Genomic DNA, 22,644 nt, shown 5'->3' on the forward strand with positions numbered 1-22,644 from the left:
TCAACACAGGATATTGAAATTATGGTGGTAAAATGGGTGAGGGTGTGCCAGAAAAAGTTGACATCCTTTTCTGTTTCCAGCATGTGAGTACCCATGCAACAGAATGGGTTCAGTGTTCTCTCCTTACCCCTCGAGATCAGCTCAGGGTTATTGCTAATCTGAAAGTGAATTACTAGCAGAAGCCGAGACAGTAGACCTCTATCTCATGGACTACACCTGAGAAAGTCCTTTGGTAGGTGAGAGGAGAGTGGGGTCAGCTCCTAAAGAGACGCATTGGCATATCTAATGGGAGATGGTGAGCTGTCTATTGCCACTATGAGCCAGGGTAGGTCATCACGACTTGGAGCACTACATTTAATTTTAGGACCTGCTAGTGAAAGAAGATCTATAAATCTTGGAGTGTGTCCACAGGAACTATAAAACCAATCAAAGTCTGGGAAACAGGCACTATGAATAAAAGATAAGGTGGCTGAATTTATTTACCTTAGATATGGGAAGCCTACCTAGGGAATTAGACAAATTCCCATCTCCATGAATAGCTACTATAGCCCTCCCAGACCTGGAGGTGAGACCTGAATTTATTAACAGTCTTCAGTTGTACAAAGGACAATGGCATGGAAGGTAAGTGTTCCTTTCATACCGAGACTAAGGCGAGAGTGAGCACAAATTAACCAAGCAGAAGTGATTTAGGTCAAGCATTTAGAGGAACGTGCTGAACACCAAGGTAGGTTTATCAGTTGATAACTTTGCATGAATTAGTAGGAACTAGATTGAAGCAAAGGGTTCAATATAGTGGAAAGGTGGGCGAGGGCTGAGACGGGAGCTGAGAGCATGCCCAGTTGGGCTGTTTTATAATTTCTAAAACAATGGACCTTAAGTGAATTAACCACGGGGGATGGAAATGAACCATATTCAAAAACAATATTAAGCTTTAGTCAAACCTGATTTATGAAATCAGGCTTTACAGACCAGATAAATCTGGGAGTAGTTCCCTGCTTTCCAAGGGGGTATTCATTCTAAGGGTCTTTAAGTAGCATATTCCAATAACTGTTTTACAAATATTTGATTTAGAAAGTTGTGGTTTTCTCATATAGGTTTCAGAGATACCTCTTTATATGGAGTCAGGCATACTTACAACCGTGCATTCATTACCAGGTCATTGGAACACAACTCTGGATTCCAAGATTAAGGCCCCAAGTGAGCTGGTATGATCTAAAGAGACACCTGTGTAGCCTTTTGAGATCTCTTCCAACCCTTTAATCTGTTCGCTTTCAATCACAAATGCTAGAAGACAGTTCCAAGTATAATTTTCACAACATCAGATATTTGGTTGAACCATATGAAATTGCTATTTTTATAGGTCAAAACAGTCCATTGCCAGCAAGTTCATATGGTTCAACCTAATACAATAATTAGTCCACTATTTCATATATACCTATCTTCATCTTCAGTAAAGCTAACAGCTTTAATAAATTTAGTTGTTAGGTCAAAATATTGGTGGACCTATAAATGCCTGTGCACTTAAGTACTGAGAAAGTATAGGGTTGGGATTAAAAATGCATCTTGAATAAACCACTTATAGGCATCTAGCCCATCCTTTTATTGTACTAGACACTGGTTGCTTCTCGTCCTTCTTTAGGGTCATTTAGATTTTGGAAAGCAAGAAAAAAAGTCCAAAGGCCTGATCTCTCAACCCATGGAAAATTCTGTTTGGGAAACGGGCCAAGGAAGAACAGGGGACAATATAACAAAATTTGTACCATGTTACAGGTTTAGTGAGGAAGATCATAACAAAACTGTGAGCAGAAAATCGAAGCGTGTGGCTTCCTCCTTTCTAAAATATAGTATTGCTTAATGTGTCCTGCTTTCAAGATTCTAAGCATAAGACAAGACACCAAGTACACATCGGAAAAGTCATATCTGCATAGTCATCTAATATGAGACAAGCTTAGCTTAACTAAAAAGATTTTATTAACAGAAAATGTTAAATATTTTTACGATCTGAGCTAATTCCGGCATGCCCTATAAGATTTAACACTATGCTGCTGTGCAGACATCATGCTTCAGATTTCAATTAGAACAAAATGTGATAATACTCAATTTTACATTTGAGGGTAATTGTATATGTTACTACACCATTTTCTAACTGGATTACTTCATTCTCCAAGAAGCTGAAAAAGACACCATTGGATCAAAAGGAAATTAGTTGCCCATATGCATTGTACGAAGGTATTAGGATAATTGTGTATTTACAAAATTTAAATACTTTCCATATATGGTTTTTGTTGCATTATAAATTAAGATGTTTTTATGTAGAAGCTCTTGGATTCCGACAGAATGGAAGACTAGATGTGAATGAGCACAGACAAAGCAATAGGTGAGGTGGTATATGTTTGATTATAATATTATCTCTAATAATATTGATAGATTGGATTTTTGAACACAGTTTTGCAGTTTTAGAGAGATTTCTATGTTTCAAGACTTTCATATATGATAAATTGTTAACATGAGATCAGCAAGAGCTAAAGATATACTATTATACATGAAATAATTTTTCTCTGTATGATACATTTAAAAAAAAAACCTTTAAATAATTTAAAAACCATAATTCTCGCATCTGTCATGGTATGGTTTGGAGCAGACATGCACAATGTCAGCTTTAAAAATCCTTTTAAAAACAGCCTGCTTTTTGAATCTTTTTTACCCCCCTTGACAGCAGCTGCTTTCACATGTAAAATCATTTAAAAGGGTAGAGGGAGGCGAATAAAAGTAATAAGGAAGCATAGAAAACATAGTCAAAAACCAATAATTGTGGTTCAGCTGTCTGGAGGTCCTCAGGTTCTGTGATATTTTCAGGTCTTCGCATTGGTGGGTTTCCAGGAGGAGTTGCCTAGCTTGAGACAAGACAACACAGCCCAAAGAACCTTCTCTTCCGTCTTCTAACCAGGGGGTAGGGAGTTAGATTTAGAAGGCTGCTGTCATCTGTGATGGGACAGAATGTACATATGAGTGAATTACAAACAATAACTGGGGTTTTTATGAATTGGCTTTAAAAATCCACCATCTTTTGAATCAAGGTTTCTTGTTCAGCACTGTTGACATTTTAGGCAAGATAATTCTTTGTTGTTGGGGCTGTCGTGAGCACTGTAGGATGCTTAGCTGCATCCCTGGCCTCTCCCTACTCACTGGATGCCAATAACACTGCTCCACCAGCCGTGAAAACCAAAAATGTCCCGTGATAGGGCCAAATGTTCTTTTTTTGGTGGTGGTGGGGAGCTCAGAGCCTATAGTTGCGAACCACTGCTTAGAATTAAATGTAAACTGCTCAAGACATTCTTTCAGTTGGGAGATGCATAGCTTTTTAGAAAGAGCCCGTGCTTTGGAGTAAGGTTGACCTCTTTTCTAAACCTGCCTCTACTATTTACTAGCTCTATGTGAACATGTAACTTGAAGCTTGCTAAGCTTCAGTTTTCCCCTAGTCAAAATAGGGTTTAATAACACTTACCTTAGGTGAAGATTAAATGAAACAATCTATGAAAGACATTAAGCTTGGGTGAGGTCCTCAGTGCCTAGCACAGAGGAAGCACTCAGTAAATACAGCTCTTATTTACTATTTTCCTTTACATAGGACCACTGTGTTGCCTCTACTCACCTACTTTATTGCCTTAGGAAGAAGTCTCAACTATTATGTGTTGAGTCTTTGGCTAGCGATTTCTATAGGTTTCCGTATACAGTGGCATTCTGAGAAGATTGCCAACTGCTGAATTTATAAGTCTCGGGTTGAAATTTTTAGCATGATGACAAGCAGATGAAGAAATAAACCAGTAAACCAAATTCAGTTTAGTGAGCTGGGTTTTAAAGAAAGAGTCCAGTCCAAAAGAGAGGGTGGGTAGAAATAGCCTGTTGGAGCGGAACTGGCAGTCTGGTCCCAGAAGCTGGAGAAGGACCATGAGGAGATGACTTGGAAATTGCCAATGTGGGCAGCACTAGGACACAATCAGAATGGAGCTAGGGGCCACAAGATGGTTGGTTGGCTCTGGTAACTCTTATGTACCTAAGCTTTTCTAGGACTAGTTGCACCACCCTCCCAGAGCAGAGCTAAGGGGCTCTCTCTTTTCTCCATCCTACCTTGGGATATAGGACCTTGGGAAGGAGCCCAGAGTCAGGAGTTAGATGAAGAGATGGGTAAGGGAAAAATGTGCCCCACATCAATAAAACTGGTTTGTAGACGAGGGTTGCTTTTCCTGATTGCTGAGCCTAGATGCTCAGTAAACTGTCCAGAACAAAAACAAGTGTCGGCTTTCCAGTCCTCTCACATAAATTGTGTCATCCAAGTGCCTGGGCTTATCCTCCCCCTCCCCAAAGGCTGTCATGTGTCACACTTATTTGTAAATTAGCATCGCTCACCAAGTTGACAGTGTTCCTTGGAATGGTGCACCATGCTATACATTTAGATAGAACCAGAAAGGCAAGTCACAGCCAGGGAAGAAAACAGGTACCTTAGCTGAGCACATCAAATTCATCAAACAGTGCACTCTCCCAGTCTCCACAGGTTAATACTCTCTCTTAAGATTCATATTTTGTGGACGTGGAGAAAAACAGTACTCTCTTTGTCCTTTCCATCGTGAAAAGCAATTTTCTATATTCTGGATGTCAACATTTTGAGACTAAAAATAGGACATCTCTCTTTTATAGTTAAACTTGCCCCAAATAGTCAAGACACTGAAAGCAATGTCAAATACTATATGTGAGCCTGATTTCTCAGGAGAATCTCTCAGAGATGAATCACGGTATATTTAGAAAAAAAGAAATGATAACTCACTTTCCCATCAGTTTTAGGACTCTTACTTCTTTAACCACCAAATGATAGATAAACAACCTATTTGGGTAAGGCAAAGGTACAGCAGACTGTGAAGAATAAAGAATTTTATCTGTTGGTATCTCTCTGAATACTGACTATGCTTTCTGAAATGCACGTTCACCAGGAATTTAATATTTCCTTGAACAGAATCACCAAAACTATGAAGACATTTGTAGGGAAGAAAAAAATCTTATTTCTATTTAAGACCTGGAAGATCTATTTCCTGAATGCCCATATATCCTTCCGTTTCTCCAAACATTTAAGACATTGGCATAGTGACCTAATGGGTATTTATTTATATACTATAAAATGCAGTTCAGATAGATGTGTATTGTTCCCACTGCATGAGGAAATGCCTGCTACATGTTGTATTTACGAAAAAACTGTACATGTGTATCCTGTGGTGTCATGTTTGCTCCCACGTTCTCTCTCTTTTTTAAAAAAAAATATTTTTTAACGTTTATTCATTTTTGAGGAGAGAGACAGAGCATGAGTGGGGGAGGGGCGGGGAGAGAGGGAGACAGAATCCAAAGCAGGATCCAGGCTCCAAGCTGTCAGCACACAGCCTGACCCGGGGCCTGAACACACGAACCATGAGATCATGACCTGAGCCGAAGTCGGACGCTCAACCGACTGAGCCACGCAGGCACCTCCCACATTCTCTTTTCTATGTATTAAAAGCATACAGGTATTGTGCACAGGTATTATGAGATTTACATCAAGACTGACTTTTGTGCATTCGTTACAGCAAATCAAAAAAACCTTTTATGCTATTGAAATTCTCCTCACTCAGCCTTCTTTTTGTCTCTGCCTATCTATGGATAGATAGATATGCACACATACATTCACTTGTGAGTGCTATATATACATGTGCACATACAGAGCACTCATAGGTGAATAGAAGTGTTAGAACTGATGAGAAAGTGCTCAGATGTTAAGCAAAGGACAGGCTGCCTATTAAGGATGACCGCTCGTTTGGGGCATCTTTTTGAGCATTTGTGACACCTTTGCCTAGCCCAGAGCTTATCTGATCATCACCTAGGGCTGAGGTGACACAAAAGCTCAAACAATCTTGGCAGAAATTCAGAGCAGCTTCCTACACCCTGGGAAGCTGACACCGGCAGTAAATACTGAAATTCAGCAGCAGCAAGTCTGCTTGGAATGGTTTGGAGTGGATTCAGCTCCAAGGAAAGATGTCTTTCCACATTGATTGAAATCCTGTCTCTGAAATTATGGGCTGCCAAAAGAATGTGAAGGAAATGGAATGTTTCCCCACTTGTGCTTCACTTTCTGGGCAAATTCACCTGACCTCGCTGGGAAACCTTTGATTTTTATTGTGAATATTTCAGACTTTTGTAGCATCTTTTCTCCAAAGTGCATATGCTCTGAGAGAACTGTAACCAAGGACAGTTTTAGATGTGAAAATGAAAAGTGGAGAAAGGAAAAGGGAGGGAGGAAAGCAGAGGAGAAAGTGAAAGAGAAGGAGAATAGGTAATTCAGCCATCAGCAAGTTAAAATCTTGGTCATTCAAAGCTTAATTCCTGGATACTACTAAAGCCAGGGACACTGCCGCCACGTAAGGCACTATGATACCACTTCTCTATTGCTCAGATTTCTTTTGCTAATAAAAGATTGCTTATAGGGGCGCCTGGGTGGCGCAGTCGGTTAAGCGTCCGACTTCAGCCAGGTCACGATCTCGCGGTCCGTGGGTTCGAGCCCCGTGTCAGGCTCTGGGCTGATGGCTCGGAGCCTGGAGCCTGTTTCTGATTCTGTGTCTCCCTCTCTCTCTGCTCCTCCCCCGTTCATGCTCTGTCTCTCTCTGTCCCAAAAATAAATAAACGTTGAAAAAAAAAAAAAAAAGATTGCTTATATAGATTATATGTTAATAGACAGAATGACATAAAAATAAGATTGCAAATAATCAGCTGAGCATTTGAGTTTAACCCTTTTTTTAACGTTCACTTATTTTTGAGAGAGAGAGAGAGAGAGAGAGAGAAGGGGAGGGGCAGAGAGACAGAGAGGAAGCCACAGAATCCGAAGCAGGATCCAGGCTCTGAGCTGTCAGCACAGAGCCCAAGGCAGGGCTCGAACCCATGAACCCTGAGATCATGACCTGAGTCGAATTCTGTTGCTTAATCGACTGAGCCACCCAGGCTCAGTTTAAAGTTTAAAGCTATGTTCTCAGAATCCAGAGAAGTGCTCATAATGTAACTGTAGTTGCAAATTTTTACTCTAGAAGAAAAGGAGACCTTCAGCAAACTCAGGGGTTCTCAAACCTTAGCTGCATTAGCAACATCTGAGAGCATGTTCAAGTACAGCCTCACCTCTAGCATTTCTGAGTCAGTAGGTGTGGGGTGAGGCCAGAGAAATTGGATTGCTTAGAAGTTCCCAGACATGTCGATGTTGTTGGTCCTGAGGCCACACTATGAGAAGCCCTGCATTAATCAAAGGCCTGCTAAGTACAGGCTCCATGTTGGGTGTTGAGGGTCCTAATAGAAAGGTGGTTCTTGGTCTCAAGGATGTTCACTTGAGTAACTATGAAACTTTATTAAGAATGCCATAAGAGAGATACAAATACAATGCTTTGAGAGCTCTTAAGGGTGGATTTACTCCCAGGTGGAGGAGAAGGAAGAAGATAATTGTGGGAAATCATGGAGGTCTTGGTGTTCTTTCTGGGCCACAAGAGATGAGGAGAACTTGCAAATTTGGTGAAGGGGGAGATGGGCTTTCTGGATGGAGAAAACAGTGTGAACAAAAGTCATAGAGGTCAAAGGCAACTTGAATTTTGTTCCAAGAAATAATCTAGTCTGGAATGAAGGGTGTATGAAGGAGGGAATAGTACAAAACAGAAATACATAATTCCTTAAATATGGCCATACCTTCTCTTGGCTCTCTGCCCTTACACACACCATTTCTTAGTCCTCCTTTCTTAGGCAAATGCCAATCCTCCTTCAAGATTAGCTTACAACTTTCTTTGACTGATTTCATAATGTTCTTCTGGTTTTCTTTTCAGTCCCCTCTGTAAACTGCAGTTCTTTCCCCCTTGAACCTTAAATTTTGGTATTCTAGGCTCTTCTCTATACCTACACTCTGTGGGGGGGGGGGGGTCTCGCTTCATTTACCATTATGCTGATGATGCTTCAATATGTATTTCCAGCCTCCCAGCTCACATGTCTCACCTCAGCATGATACTTGTATGCCTAGTGTTCACCACTGAGCATTGCTCTGGGAGTTCCTCCATCTCCAAAACTTCAATCATCCTCTATCTCTACCGTTCCTCCTCTGTTCTCTCTGACTTAGTAAATAGACACATCATTCACCTCGCTTTTCAAGTCTGAACCTGGGTTTCATCCTTGATTCTGCCTTCTCTCTTGTGCAGCCCATCAGTTGTTCACATCTTCTTCTCCAACCCCCTGGCCCTAGGTCAGATCTTAAGCATCTCTCACCTGGATTACTGCAACTGTCTCCTAACTGAACCCCTCCAATGGCTTCAGGATAAAATCCAACCCCGTCCCCTTTTATTTTTGAGAGAGAGAGAGAGAAAGAGAAAGAAAGAGAGCAGGGGTGGGGAGGGGCAGAGGGGGAATCCCAAGCAGGCTCCAAACCCATTGCAGAGCTCAATCTCATGAACCGTGAGATCATGACCCAAGCAGACATCAAGAGTTGGGTGCCAGGGGCGCCTGGGTGGCGCAGTCGGTTAAGCGTCCGACTTCAGCCAGGTCACGATCTCGCAGTCCGTGAGTTCGAGCCCCGCGTCAGGCTCTGGGCTGATGGCACAGAGCCTGGAGCCTTTTTCTGATTCTGTGTCTCCCTCTCTCTGCCCCTCCCCCGTTCATGCTGTCTCTCTCTGTCCCAAATAAATAAATAAACGTTGAAAAAAAAATTTTTTTTTTTAAAAAAGAGTTGGATGCTTAACCTACTGAGCCACCAAGGTGCCCCAAATCCAAACCTCTTAACATAGCTTATAGGGGCCTTAATGATATAGATCCTCCTACCTCTCTAGTCTTTCATGTCTCTTTTCTAACCACTTTACCAACTAATGAAGTTGCTTGTAGCTCAACAAAATGCCCTGCTCTTACGTCTCCTCATATATCTTCACATATCTAGAATCTTCTGCCTAGACTTTTTTTCATCTCTCTTTTTGTTTTTCTTTTTTCACCTCTTTCTTTAAAAAAATTTTTTTAATGTTTATTTATTTTTGAAGGAGAGAGAGACAGAATGTGAGTGGGGGAAGGGCAGAGAGAGAGGCAGGCACAGAATGTAAAGCAGGCTCCAGGCTCTGAGCTGTCAGCACAGAGCCCAACTCGGGGCTCGAGCTCACAAACCGAGAGATCACGACCTGAGCCGAAGTCGGACGCTTAACCGACTGAGCCACCCAGGCGTCCCCACCTCTTTCTTTGGCTAACTGATTCATCCTAAGAAATCTCAATTCACTTTCCAAAAAGCAATCCTTGATATCAATAACCCTCTCCCCCATCTCACACCCCAGCTCCTTACAACTCCAATATGGCTAGATGAGAATCCAATATGTCTTTGTAGTGACCTGTAGCTATTATGGCACTGTTGTATTCTAAGCACTAGTTTCTTTGTCTTTCCAATAGTGTGTGTGTGTGTGTGTGTGTTTGCGTGTTAGTTGATTTTAGAATTCACATGCCCTACCCCCAAAACATTATCCCAATCTCTATGAAGGGAAGCATGTCATATGGGAAGGCTTCCCAGGTAATTCTCACCCAATTTGTTCTGTTGAGACAGAGAGCCTCTAGGGGGAGAGATATCCCCAGCACCTGACACAGAACTTGGCACATTATAGGATACCATCACATGTTAGATGATGGGGGGGACACCAGATGTTAGGGAAAGAAGTCTGTTCTTCTTTTAGTAGACAATGAGTAGGCATGTAACGTTTGTGAGTAGGGGCTGAACATAGAGTAATGCATTAAGAAACTGATGTGTGAATTAACTGGAGCAGAGAGGGAAGTACATACGTCATACTGAATCCTGGATGAAAGATTGAAGAGATTACAAAGGATATGGGGCTGCTGGAGTAAAACTACCCAGAATAACATTCAGACACTAGACTGAAGCACACAAAGTCTTTATATGAAGCCCTGATGAAAGGACCTGAAAGGTCATCTCTAGGCTTACCAGGTGGCATAACTGCCCAATGTTCTCTAGCTAGATATCAAACACTTCTGCCGACATGGCTAGGATGGATACAGGGGGTCCAGGTTGGAGTGGATTGAGAGTATGAGTCTGGGGGAACTGTTCCTAGACCCAATTTAGTCTGGAATAGCACTGTCTCCAGGAGGGGACCCATTCTAGAGCAGATTCAATTCCTGACTGATCCCCTTCAGACGGATTCTCACGCATGGTCTCAACCACATTCTAGGCAAGAGTGAATGTACAAACACGCCCTACAGCATTCATTAAGTCAGAATTCTGGAAAAGGTGAAACTGTCTTTCGGGCCTAATTTATTTCTGCCACCTTGTTTTGTTTGATTACAACACGCATTTAGAAGATGCTTGTCCTTCACTTTCCAATCTCCTTTTAGCCTTTGTCAGTAACCTTGCAGGCTCCCCACAGGTGGTTCCATTTGTAATCCATTTGACACAGCAAGACTATCATAATTAATGAAGCTCCCTACAGCACTGCCAGTGACCCAGAATGTAGGACAGGAGAGGCGCTGAAGCAGTGGCAAGAACAGTGGGCTGAGAGCCAGGAGACCTGACCGTGGTCAGAAGCCTGCTGTGGAGCCGCGGCAGAAAGAGGACAGCTCACTTTTCTTTTGTGCATCTCTTTGTCTCCAGTCTTAAACGGGAAGGATGGGAAAGAAAAGGCACTGTCTGAAATGAGGGCATAATCGCTACCCATTAAAATTCTTGCTCTTGGCCACCTTCCTTTATTGGCCACTGAAAATCAATTTAAAACAAACTGTTGTTGAGTCAAGTTTTGATTGTGGTACGAAAGGGGGGAGATACGTTTGAACCTTTAAATGCTGAAATAAACATGGAAGTTTCTGAGTTGAGAACTAGGGTGGAGCCTGGAGAACAGGGGCATGTGAGCGTCTCCCTTGTAGAATCCCCCAGCACCTGCCTGGCAGGATTTTCACATGGTCAGGGTTTGAGGTTGGAAAAAAGGGAAACAGTAGTGGTATCTTTTCCCTTTTCTCTCTCTGCTTCAGACCCACATGTAAATGGAATAAAAAGAGAAAGGAAAGAAAGAGCCAGAAAGAAAACAGATGGCTTTCTATAATGGTTTTCATCCAGTTACAAAGATGTTTTGACAATAAGGTCCTCGAGAAAAGAACTGGGATACATTTTTCCACATTTTACCCCACACCATTTCTTGCATGTATTAACCTAGACCTGTATAATAAACAGATCCGTGCAAAAGAATTCCAGGAAGGTCACGGTAAGCCCCTATGGTCTTTCTTGGTTTATGGAATCAGACAGAGGAATCTGACTGATTTGTTCATTAAAATGGTGCCATATGCATCTGCTAAAAAAATGTTCCCAGAGGGACCCAAGAGACCTGCTCTCCTTCCTTCAGGGTTTCTCAGACCCTCTGATTCAGACTCACAACCCCCTTTCTCTACTCTTCAGCTCATAGTGACATCATGCTGTGAGTACCCATGAAACATGTAAAGAAGAGAGATGTGGCATCACATGCTGAGGGTCCCATTTCTCCCCCAAGTGAAGAGATCTGAAATTACCTGAATTGAAGCCTTCACCTCAATTTTTTTTTAAATTTCAAAATCCTATTGCTTCATTCCCTCCTGAACAGGTCCTTGAATCTCCTATCTTTTTCCTTTTTCTGCTCCACACAGATTTAAAGTTTAAATCCTGAATATCATTTATTTGGACTATGCCCTTTTCACTCATGGTTTTATTCACAGTACCAATCATTTATTATTATTATATATATATATTTTTTTAACATTTATTTATTTTTGGGACAGAGAGAGACAGAGCATGAACGGGGGAGGGGCAGAGAGAGAGGGAGACACAGAATCGGAAACAGGCTCCAGGCTCTGAGCCATCAGCCCAGAGCCCGACGCGGGGCTCGAACTCACGAACCGCGAGATCGTGACCTGAGCTGAAGTCAGATGCTTAACCGACTGAGCCACCCAGGCGCCCTATTATTATTATATTTGAAAAATATATTTAAAATTCTACTTTTTTCTTTTTATAAAAGTAATACAAAGTTATACAAAATATTTATACTTTTTTGATTATAAAAATGTCCTAGGTAAATAAAATGAAATTTCCGTTTTTCCATTAGTGCACATTTCGGAAACTATTGGATGCAATTCATGAAATGTAGAGCAAATATTTTGGATGGTTTGACTTAAAATAGAGGCTACATGGCACACATGAAATTCTTTCTGAGGGCTCTGGTACTCATCCTCCTGGGCTCCTGATTGTGAGGTACAGGGAGAGACCTCCATGCTGCTGACAGGGGGAACTTGCCAGACATATAAAGAAACTGAGAATAGCTTCAGACATGGCTCCAACTCCAAAGTCACAGAGACCGATGTTCTGGACTGCAGGCTCAAGACCAATGCGTGGTAGCAGGGGCTGTTCTATTTGATGAGAATGTGGCATTCTCCTGAGCTAGGCTGGGTGGGCCAGCTGGTAAAGAATACCAATACCAACAACAACAACAACAACAACAATAACAATAAAGCACCCGTCAGCATCTGCTCTCTGAAAGGTCCGTAGCAGACGTTACACAAGCGGTGCTTCATTTAAACCTCAGGACAACCCTCTGAAGTAAGTAATGCTACCGTCTCCTTTTCAGGGCTGAGGAAAATGAAATGGCTGGATGTTAAACAGCTTGTTCCAGGGCACAAAGTTGGTAAGTGGGCAGGGCCAGCATTCAAACCCAAGCATCGCCTTAATCCAAAGTCCCTGGTCCCAACCACCATGCGGATTGCTAGCAACAATCTTCCATGCTGTGGTGGGGGGGGGGGGCCCGCCCCTCTCATCACTACACTGTGTCTGTAGAGGCCACTTTTAGGCAAACAGGCTTGTGAGGTGGAATGCAGAAAGGGCCCACAGCGACCACCTGGCTGAACACAGGCCCATCTATCAGGTGGCCACCTCAAAATAGCCATAGACCCTACCCCACCAATGGGCTACTTCCCACCAGGCACAGTTACCAAAAAAGGGAACATTCCATATGTCTCCATTCCTCCTCGTCTTCCCCCTTTAAAACCAGCCCCCACCCACCGCCTGGTTGCAGACAGCCTCTCCTCTGCTGTTCAGCCTGCGGCTTCCTTGAGGTGTAGGCCATAAACTTCTATCTCCTTTGTTCTGCCTCTGGTGAATCCCTTCATCTCCCAAGCCGCTGGCTTCCACCTGATCATCACCCCACATTTGGGGGCCCCCATCTGATCTGACAGACACCCCATTTAGACACCACAATGTCTGCTTCCAGAAACCACCGCAAGGCCTCTACAACACTACCCCTGTGGCTCAAGCCCGTTCGTCTGATTCTAGGCCCTTCAGGGGGGCCTCCGAGTTAATTGATGCTCCGCACCCCTGCCTCTCATTTCCTTACACCCCGCCTCCCTGCCGTGGAGCTCAGGCCGCGCTACCTGTCGACCTCTTCATCTGGTGTTCCCACTTGAACCTCTCCACCTTCTGCCACCTTCTGCTGCTCCCTGAGCCAGCAGACTCCCAGCTCTGCTGCAAATCCTCTCAAAGGCAAGCAGCACCCTGTCCTCCCTCCGCCCAGGCTTTGATCAGGGGGAACCACAGGAGTTTCTTTCTTACTCTAAAAACCCTTTCCCCACCCTCTGGTTATGTCTCTCCGAAGCTGGTGCTTGCTTCACTTAAGGCCGCTCTGGCCACGTAGGGGAACGTGCTCCTTCAGGTGCTTGGTACGGACCTTCAGACCCTGGGACTGCAAAGTTGGGCACAGATTGAACACACATTTATCGTGTATGCTGGGGGTTTTACTACCAGGTGCCAGGCATCGCTCTGGGTACAGAAGCTACAGTAATAGTTGACAAAAGCATATAGAGGCGGTTCCCTTATGGAAGTTTCACTCTAGTGAAAATACCTTTCCATTTCTGTGTGAAGGTGTATGTTTCCATAGGCTAGCTCTGGAGACAGACTGCCTGGGACCACATCTCAACCATCTATTTACAGTCTGTGACTTTCGCAGAGTTAGCTAACCTCTCTTTGGCCCAGTTTCCTGTAAATTGGGAAGCATTAGTCGTTATTTCCTTCAAAGGCGTTATTAGAATTAAATAAGTTGATACAGTTAATCCATGTAAAGTATTTAGTGGTTGTGATATTGCGATTTATAATAAGAATTATACAGTTGTCTCCCACCTCAGTCCTGGCACAGAGCTCCTAAAAATCCCTGGAATTTCCTAAGTGATGACAGCGTAAAGGGGCCTTTTGTTATGTTAATAAGGTTACTTTCAAAAACTGCCTAAGGATGGGGGCTGGTTGCTAGGAGAATAACTCTGTGATCAGAGGGGTGGAACTTTCAGTCCCCCCCCCAACCTCCGGGGAAGGGAAGGAACTGAAGACATTTCAATCACCAATGGCCAATGATTTATTTAATCAATCATGCCTACATAATGAAGCCTCCATAAAAACCAGCAAGGTTCAGAGGACAGGTTCAGAGGCCTTCCAGGTTGGTGAACAGGTGGAGATCTGAGGACCATGGTGCACCTGGGAAGGGATGGAGTCTCCTTGTCCTTTCCCCACACTCTGTACTTGGCATCTGACATCTGGCTGTTCCTGAGGTATATCCTTTTACAATAAACTGGTGATCTACTGAGTAAAATGTTTCTCTGAATTCTGTGAGCCGCTCTAGCAGATTAACTAAACTCATGGAGGGGCCGTTGGAGCTTCACACCTGTACATCCCAAGTGGTGGGGGAGGGCAGTCATGTGTAGCCCTTAACTTGGGGGATCTGGTGCTGTCTCCCTGTCTTGTCAGAATTCAGATGAATTGCAGAACACCCCGCTGGTGTCTCCTAATTTCTTGGTGGTATGGAAAACCACCCCCACATATTGGATTGGGTGTGGAACCACAGTGGCACAATGTGAGGTCTCAATATATGTTGTTATTACTTCTTTTAGATAAGTGAACATCTATATGGCAGAGAGCTTCCTTTGGAAGTTTCTTAAGTGTCCTCCTATAGGCCATAAACTTCTTAAAGTCAAGGGCCAAGTTTCCAGTTCTTTTGTATTTGCCACTCCTGGTACAGTGCTTTCCACAGCATGGCAATGAATCCATGCTCTTGACTGACAGGGCCAGTAGAGGAGGCCTCTGCTTGAGGGTCAGAGCACAGCTGTGCTCGCCTGAGGGACTCTGTTTTCATTATCTTATCTTCTTGAAGAGAGAGGAATGTATATTCAATGCCTTCTATTGTTTGTGTAAAACAAACTTGTAATTTCTCAAGAAACAAGTCCCAAGGTTATCGTGTTAACAACATCCTCTGCCTCAAAGAAAAATGACAAGAACTTACCTTGATTTTTCAATGGTAAAGGCATAGTTTCCCTGAGTTTGCTTAAAAGGTTTTTCATTTCTCGCATGTCTCTGTAAAAGTGATAAAAAGAAAAAAATAATCAGCTGTAAATTTTTGAAATGCAACCCCAGTCTGTTCTATGAGACAATTGACAGACGAGAGTCTGTGTTTAATTGTACAAGCTCTAGTTTCCAGTGGGCAAATATTGAATTTATTTTGTTTTTATAAGAAAAAATATCTGAGGGGCGCCTGGGTGGCGCAGTCGGTTAAGCATCCGACTTCAGCCAGGTCACGATCTCGCGGTCCGTGGGTTCGAGCCCCGCGTCGGGCTCTGGGCTGATGGCTCAGAGCCTGGAGCCTGTTTCCGATTCTGTGTCTCCCTCTCTCTCTGCCCCTCGCCCGTTCATGCTCTGTCTCTCTCTGTCCCCAAAATAAATAAACGTTGAAAAAAAAATTAAAAAAAAATATCTGAGATTGATGGCTCTGGAAGGAACGAGACTACTCTGGCTAACATTGCCACAGGGCATTCTGCTGTGGGAGCCCTCCTCTTGCCTTCAGTTGGACCAGACTCTTCTCTGATAATGAGGACAGTATTGCCGTTGTATAAGAGGGAGGTCAAGGTCATGCAACTTGAGTAACAGAGGTACTCTGGGCAAAGCTGAGGCTGGGTGATGGTGCTCTCAGGCTTTATGGTCAGGAGGCTATTGTGGCTGTACAGGTTCACTTGCTAGTGTCTCATTATGGTGATTGAAATTCAGTGTAACACAGGTGTTAGGGATTTACAGGGCTCAACATTTATTAAATTGGCTTGGAATGTTGGGAGACTGACAAATTGTAAAACCTTCAGAGAAGCGCTCTTCACAATGGTTTGGGATGGGGGGGGTGGGCGGGGGGGGTGGAGACAGAGAGAGAGAGAGAGAGAGAGAGAGAGAGAGAGAGAGAGGCAGGCAGGGAGAGAGAAGCACCTGGGAATGATGGACCTTCCTCTTGCCCGTAGGTAAGTCACTCCATACCTCCAACACCTCCCCTCCCTCGTCTTAGAGTGAATATGATCCTAAAACCGCCAAACGTGGAGCAGTAAGCCTGCTCAGGGGGCTTGTAGTCTGGGGTAAGGGTAAGGTGGACATTTCAAGTCCTTGGGACCATAGTTCCCCACACGTTCAGGTGGTCATCCACTGGACGTAGTGGTAGATTTCATTTACCAGTGCAAAAATCAGATTCATCTTTTAGTTCATTCCATACTAGGCAAGCAATAGCTGGTACTAAGGATTTAAGGAAGTTTATTTGAGAGTATAATCCTCAAGTTGAGGAAATTCTATCTACTAACTTATTTTTCTTTTGCTCTATGAAGAAAAAGAACCACTATTTAATCTTCGGTATGAAATCCCTCAGTTCTTTTCGTTTTCTTTTTTCTTTTAAGTAGGCTCCACACCCAAAGTGGAGCTTGAACTCACAATTGTGAGATTAAGAGTTACATGCTCTACTGACTGAGCCAATCAGGCACCCCTGCCTCTCAGTTCTTTTCTTGAAACACAACTATTCTCTTGAGTATGGTTGGAGGACCACTAGTCCTAGGGGAGGCCCGAGACCCCATAGTGTCTCTCCTTAAATATTGACTAATATGTAAAAAGGAACTCTTTCTCAGGAATAGCTGATTGGAAAAGGAGAGGAAAGCAGACTTGTGGATCAGGTATAGAAATAACACCTTTAAAAGCATTTAGAATTCTTTCCCATAGGTATGAGGAGATGTTTCTGGGGCAGTGATGCTAATAAGCTGCAAAGGATATTTCTAGAGAGAAAAGGTGAAAGTGGGGGAGGGGAAGAAAGGAAGGCAGGGGCCTACATCCAGAAGTGCAAGGGGCACATTCTGATTTTCCTTAAAATTCTCAAGGGCAGGTGGGATGGGAGGTGGGGAAGCACAGGGTGGGAATGGGCTAGGAATGCAGTATGTGAGACTCAGGCAGAGGCTCCTGGAAAGCACCAATTCTCAGTCTTGCTGCACTGGAGAATCACTTTATGCCAAGACCGCACCCCCCATGGGAGTGGTTTATGGGGACGGGGCTCAGGAATCAATGTGTTTTTTTGTGTGTGTTTTTTTGTTTGTTTGTTTGTTGTTAATGTTTTATTTATTTTTGAGAAAGGGAGAGAGTGGGAGCGAGGGAAGGACAGAGAGAGGGGGGACAGAGGATCTAAAGCAGGCTCTGTGCAGACAGCAGCAAGCCTGATGGCACAGCTTGAATTCACAAACTGTGAGATCATGACCTGAGCAGGAGGCTGCCACTCAACCACCGACTGAGCCATCCAGGGACACTAGGAATCAGTGTTTTTTAAAAAGCCCCCCTGGGGCATCGGGATGGCTCAGTCGGTTAAGCAGCCAACTTTGGCTCAGATCATGATCCCAGTCCGTGGGTTCGAGACCCACATCAGGCTCTCTGTGACAGCTGAGCCTGAAACCTGCTTCAGGTTCTGTGTCTCCTTCTCTCTCTACCCCTCCCCCATTCACACTCTGTCCCTCTATCTTTCTCTCTCTCAAAAATAAATAAACAGTAGAAAAAAATTAAAAAAAAAATAAAAAAGCCCTCCTGGTGATTTTAATATGCCACCCAGGGTGAGATCCACTGATCTCCTAGGGCAGACAGAGGGGGAACCTAGGAAAAGCTGCTCTACCAGTCCAGGTCTCTTGTGCCCACTTGTCTCTGTCATTCCCACTTCTTTTGATCTGAATCTGACTTGAAGACTGAACTTCAAAACCGTGGGCTATACTCTCCTTTTTTTTTTTTTTTTTTTTTTTTTTATTGAGGTAAAATTGACATATAGCATTATTTAAGTTTCAGGTGTACAACATTACAATTTGCCATCTGTATGTGCTGTAAGTAAAGTGATCACTAGGAGTCTAGTTATGATCCGTCACCCTATAATTGACCCCCTTCAACCATTTCGCCTACCTCCTTCTCCCAACCTTCCCCTTGGTAACCACCAATCTGTTCTCTTGTATGGATGAGTTTATTTTTCTTTTCTTTTGTTTTTTTTTAGATTCCACAAATGAGTGGAATTATATGGTACTTGTCTTTCTTTGTGTGACTTACTTTACTTAGCATAATACCTTCAAGGTGAATTCTTGCTGTTGCAAATAGCAAGCTGAATAGTTTTCCATTATAAAACACATACACACACACACACACACACACACACACCCCACATCTTCTTTATCCATTCATCCACTGATGAAAATTTAGTTTGTTTCAATTTCTTGGCTATTATAAATACTGCAGCAATGAACATAGGGGTGCATATATCTTTTTGAATCAGTGTTTTCACATTCTTCGGATAAATACCTAGAAGTGGAATGGCTGGATCATATGTTAGTCCTATTCTTATTTTTTTTGAGAAACCTCTACTGTTTTTTATAGTGGCTGCACCAATTTACATTCCCATCAACTGTGTATGAGAGATCCCTTTTTTCCACATCCTTGCTAACACTTGTTATTTCTTGTCTTTTGGGTGCTAGCTCTTCTAAGTGGTAGGAGGTGATATCTCATTTTAGCTTTGATTTGTATTTCTGATGATTAGTGATGTCGAACATCTTTCTATGTGTCTGTTGGCCAACTCTGTATTCTGTGAAAAAATGTCTATTCAGATCTGACCATTTTTAATTGGACTGTTTCTTTTTTGTTGTTGTATAAGTTCTTTACATATTTTGGATCTTAATCTTTGTTGGATATATGCTTTGCAAAATCTTTCTCCCATTCAGTAGATCACCTTTTTTTTTTTTTTTTAATTTTTTTTTTCAACGTTTATTTATTTTTGAAACAGAGAGAGACAGAGCATGAACGGGGGAGGGGCAGAGAGAGAGGGAGACACAGAATCGGAAACAGGCTCCAGGCTCCAAGCCATCAGCCCAGAGCCTGACGCGGGGCTCGAACTCACGGACCGCGAGATGGTGACCTGACTGAAGTCGGACGCTTAACCGACTGCGCCACCCAGGCGCCCCTCACCTTTTTGTTTTAATGATGGTTTCTTTCACTATGCAAAATATTTTCAGTTTGATGTAATCCCATTTGTTTATTTTTGCTTTTGTTTCTCTTGCTTTTGGAATCCTATACACAAAAAAAATATCACTAAGACTCATGTTCAGGTGTTTTCTTTAGGAATTTTCTTTATGTTTTTCTTTAGGAATTTTATGGTTTCCGATCTTATGTTTTCTTTAGGAATTTTATGGTTTCAGATCTTACATTCAGGTTTTTACTCCATTTTTGAGTTAATTTTTGTGCATCGTATAAGAGAGTGGTCATGTGGCTGTCTATTTTTTCCAGGACCATTTGTTGAAGAGAATGTCCTTTCTCCATCGTATGATCTTGGCTTCCTTGTCATAAATTAATTGTTCATCTATGTGGGGGTTTAATTCTGGGCTCTCCATTCTGTTCTATTGATGTGTGTGTGTGTTTTTATGCTAATATAAGATGGTTTTGATTACTGTAGTTTTGTTGTATAGCTTGAAATCAGGGAGTGTAATACCTTCACCTATTTTTTTTTATCAATAGTAATTTGGCTATTCAACATCTTTTGTGGTGTTATGCAATTTTTAGAATTATTTGTTCTAGTTCTGTGAAAAATTTCACTGGAATTTTGATAAGGATTGCAATGAATCTGTAGATTGCTTTGGATAGTTGTGGACATTCTAACACTATTAATTCTTCCAATCCATAGGCATGGGATACTTTTTTCCATTTATTTGTTGTCTTCATTTGCTCTTATCAGTGTCTTATATTTTTCAGTGTGTAGGTCTTTCACGGGTTTTTGATGCAATTTACATGGAATTATTTTTTTAATTTCTCTTTCTGATAATTTGTGATTAGTGTATATAGCTATCACAGATTTCTGTGTGTTGATTTTGTATTCTGCTACTTTACTGAATTTATTATTATTTTTTGAATTAATTTGTTAATTCTAACAGTGTTTTGTTGGTTTTCATGTCATCTGCACATAGTGACAGTTTTGCTTCTTCATTTAGGATTTGGACACTTTTTATTTCTTTTTCTTGCCTAATTATTGTTTTTAGGATGTTCATTACTATGTTGAATACAAGTGATTGGCCATTCTTGTCTTATTCCTGATCTTAGAGGAAAAGTGGTCAACTGTTCACCACTGACTGTGATGTCAGCCATGGGTTTATCACATATGGCCTTTATTATATTGCAGTATGTTCCCTCTATACCCACTTTGTTGAGTTTTCATAAAATGGTGTTGAATTGTGTCAAATGCTTTTTCTGCAGCTATTGAGATGATCATACAATTTTTATACTTCATTTGTTCATCTGGTGTATCACACTGACTGATTTGTATCCCTGGAATAAATTCCACTTGATCATAGTGTATGGATACAATAATGTACTAATGTCTTTGGTTTGCTAATAATTTGTTGAGAATTTCTGCATCAATGTTCATCAATGACATTGGCCTCTAATTTTCTTTTTTTGTGATGCTTTGTCTGATTTTGGTATCAGGGTTATGCTAGCCTTATAAAATGACTTTGGAAGTGTTTCCACCTCTTAAATTTTTTGGAAGAGTTTGAGAAAGATATGTATTAAATCTTTGAATGTTTCATAGCATTCACCTTGAAGCTGCTTGGTCCTGGACTTTTGTTATGTGGGAGATTTTTGATTACTGATTCAATCTCCTTACTAGTAATTGGTCTCTTTAGATTTTCTATTTCCTCATGATTCAGTCACGGAAGAGTGTATGTTTCTAGGAATTTATCCATTTCTTCTAGATTGTCCAGTTTGCTAGCATATACTTGTTTGGAGTAGTTTTTATGGTCCTTTGCATTTCTGTAATGTCAGCTGTAACTTCTCTTTGATTTCAGATTTTATTTATGGGAGACTTCTCTCTTTTTTCATGATTAGTCTAGCTGAAGGTTTTTCAGTTTTGTTTATCTTTTCAAAGAACCAGCTTTTAGTTTCATTGATCTTCTATTGTCTCCCACCCCCACCCCCTGCCTTAGGTCTCTATTTCATTTCTTTTCACTCTGCATTTATTATTTCCTTCTTTCTACTGAATTTGGGCTTTGCTTTTTTTCTGCCTTTGTAGGTTGTAAAGTTAGGTTGATTATTTAATAGTTTTCTTGCCTATGGAGTTAAGTCTGCTAAAGTCTTCCCTCTTAGACTACTTTTGCTACATCCTACAGATTTTGGTATGTCATAATTCTGTCTTCCTTGGTGTTTCTCTTTTTTTTTTAATTTCTTTATTGACATCTTTGATGGCCCATTGGTTGTTTAGCAGCATGTTGTTTCATCTCCACATTTTTGTGGTTTTTCTAGTTTTCTTTTTGTAATTGATTTCTAGTTTCATACCATTGTAGTCAGAGAAGATACTTGATATGATTTCAGTCTTCCTGAATTTACTGAGACTTGTTTTGTGGCCTAACATGTGATCTGTATTGGAGAATGTCCCATGTACACTTGAAAAGAATGTGTATTCTGTTGCTTTTGGATGGAATGTCTGTATATATCTACTAAGTGCATCTGATCTAATGGATTATTTAAGGCCATTGTTTTCTTATTAATTTTGGCTTTGCATGATCTCTACATTGGTGTAAGTTGGATGTTAAAGTCCTCTACTATTAGTGTATTGCTGTCAATTTCTTCCTTTAGGTCTGTTAATAATTGGTTTTATATATCTTGGTGTTTCTATGTTGGATACATATATATTTAAAAGTGTTATGTCTTTTTGTTGGATTGATCCCTTTAGACTATGTAATGCCCTTATTTGTCTATTATTACAGTCTTTGTTTTAAGTAAACTATACCCTCAGTGTGGGGTTTGAACTCATGATTGCAACATCGAGAATCACATGCTCTATCAACTGAGCCAGCCAGGCATCCCCCTATTATCATAGTCTTTGTTTTAAAGTCTACTTTGTCTGCTATGAATATACCTACACCAGCCTTATTTTCATTTCCATTTGCCTGAAATATCTTTCTCTATCCCTTCACTTTCAGTCTGTGTGTGTCCTTACTTCTGAAGTGAGTCTTTGGTAGACGGCATATAGATGGATCTTATTTTATCCCTTCAGTCACTCTATATTTTGATTGGAGAGTTTAGTCCATTTACATGTAAAGTAACCACTGATAAGTACTTATTACCATTTTGTTAATTGTTTTCTGGCTGTTTTTGTAGTTCCTCTCTGTTCCTTTCTTCTTTCTCTCTTCCCTTGTGGTTTGATGGCTCTTTTTATGTTTTGTTTAGATTCTTTTCTCCTTTTCTGTTGTGTATTTATGGTAAGTTTTTGCTCT

At 41.7% G+C, this 22,644-nt stretch overlaps 1 protein-coding gene across 1 annotated transcript in view; it reads right to left on the minus strand.

Annotated features, from left to right (window-relative positions):
* RGS7BP (regulator of G protein signaling 7 binding protein) overlaps positions 1–22,644 on the minus strand; it is a 110,406-nt gene that overhangs the window by 1,943 nt on the left and 85,819 nt on the right. Inside the window, exons 5-6 of the mRNA XM_040452169.1 lie at positions 15,354–15,424; positions 1–2,982 (exon numbers count right to left, since the gene is read on the minus strand). The exon at positions 1–2,982 is cut by the window's left edge and continues 1,943 nt beyond it. Of these exons, the coding sequence (XP_040308103.1) occupies positions 2,891–2,982; positions 15,354–15,424 (163 nt within the window). The 3' untranslated portion in view covers positions 1–2,890. The remainder of the gene's footprint in view (positions 2,983–15,353; positions 15,425–22,644) is intronic.

This window comes from Herpailurus yagouaroundi, unplaced genomic scaffold, assembly GCF_014898765.1.
Source record: "Herpailurus yagouaroundi ecotype Mexico unplaced genomic scaffold, PumYag 29, whole genome shotgun sequence".
NCBI classification, from domain to species: domain Eukaryota; kingdom Metazoa; phylum Chordata; class Mammalia; order Carnivora; family Felidae; genus Herpailurus; species Herpailurus yagouaroundi.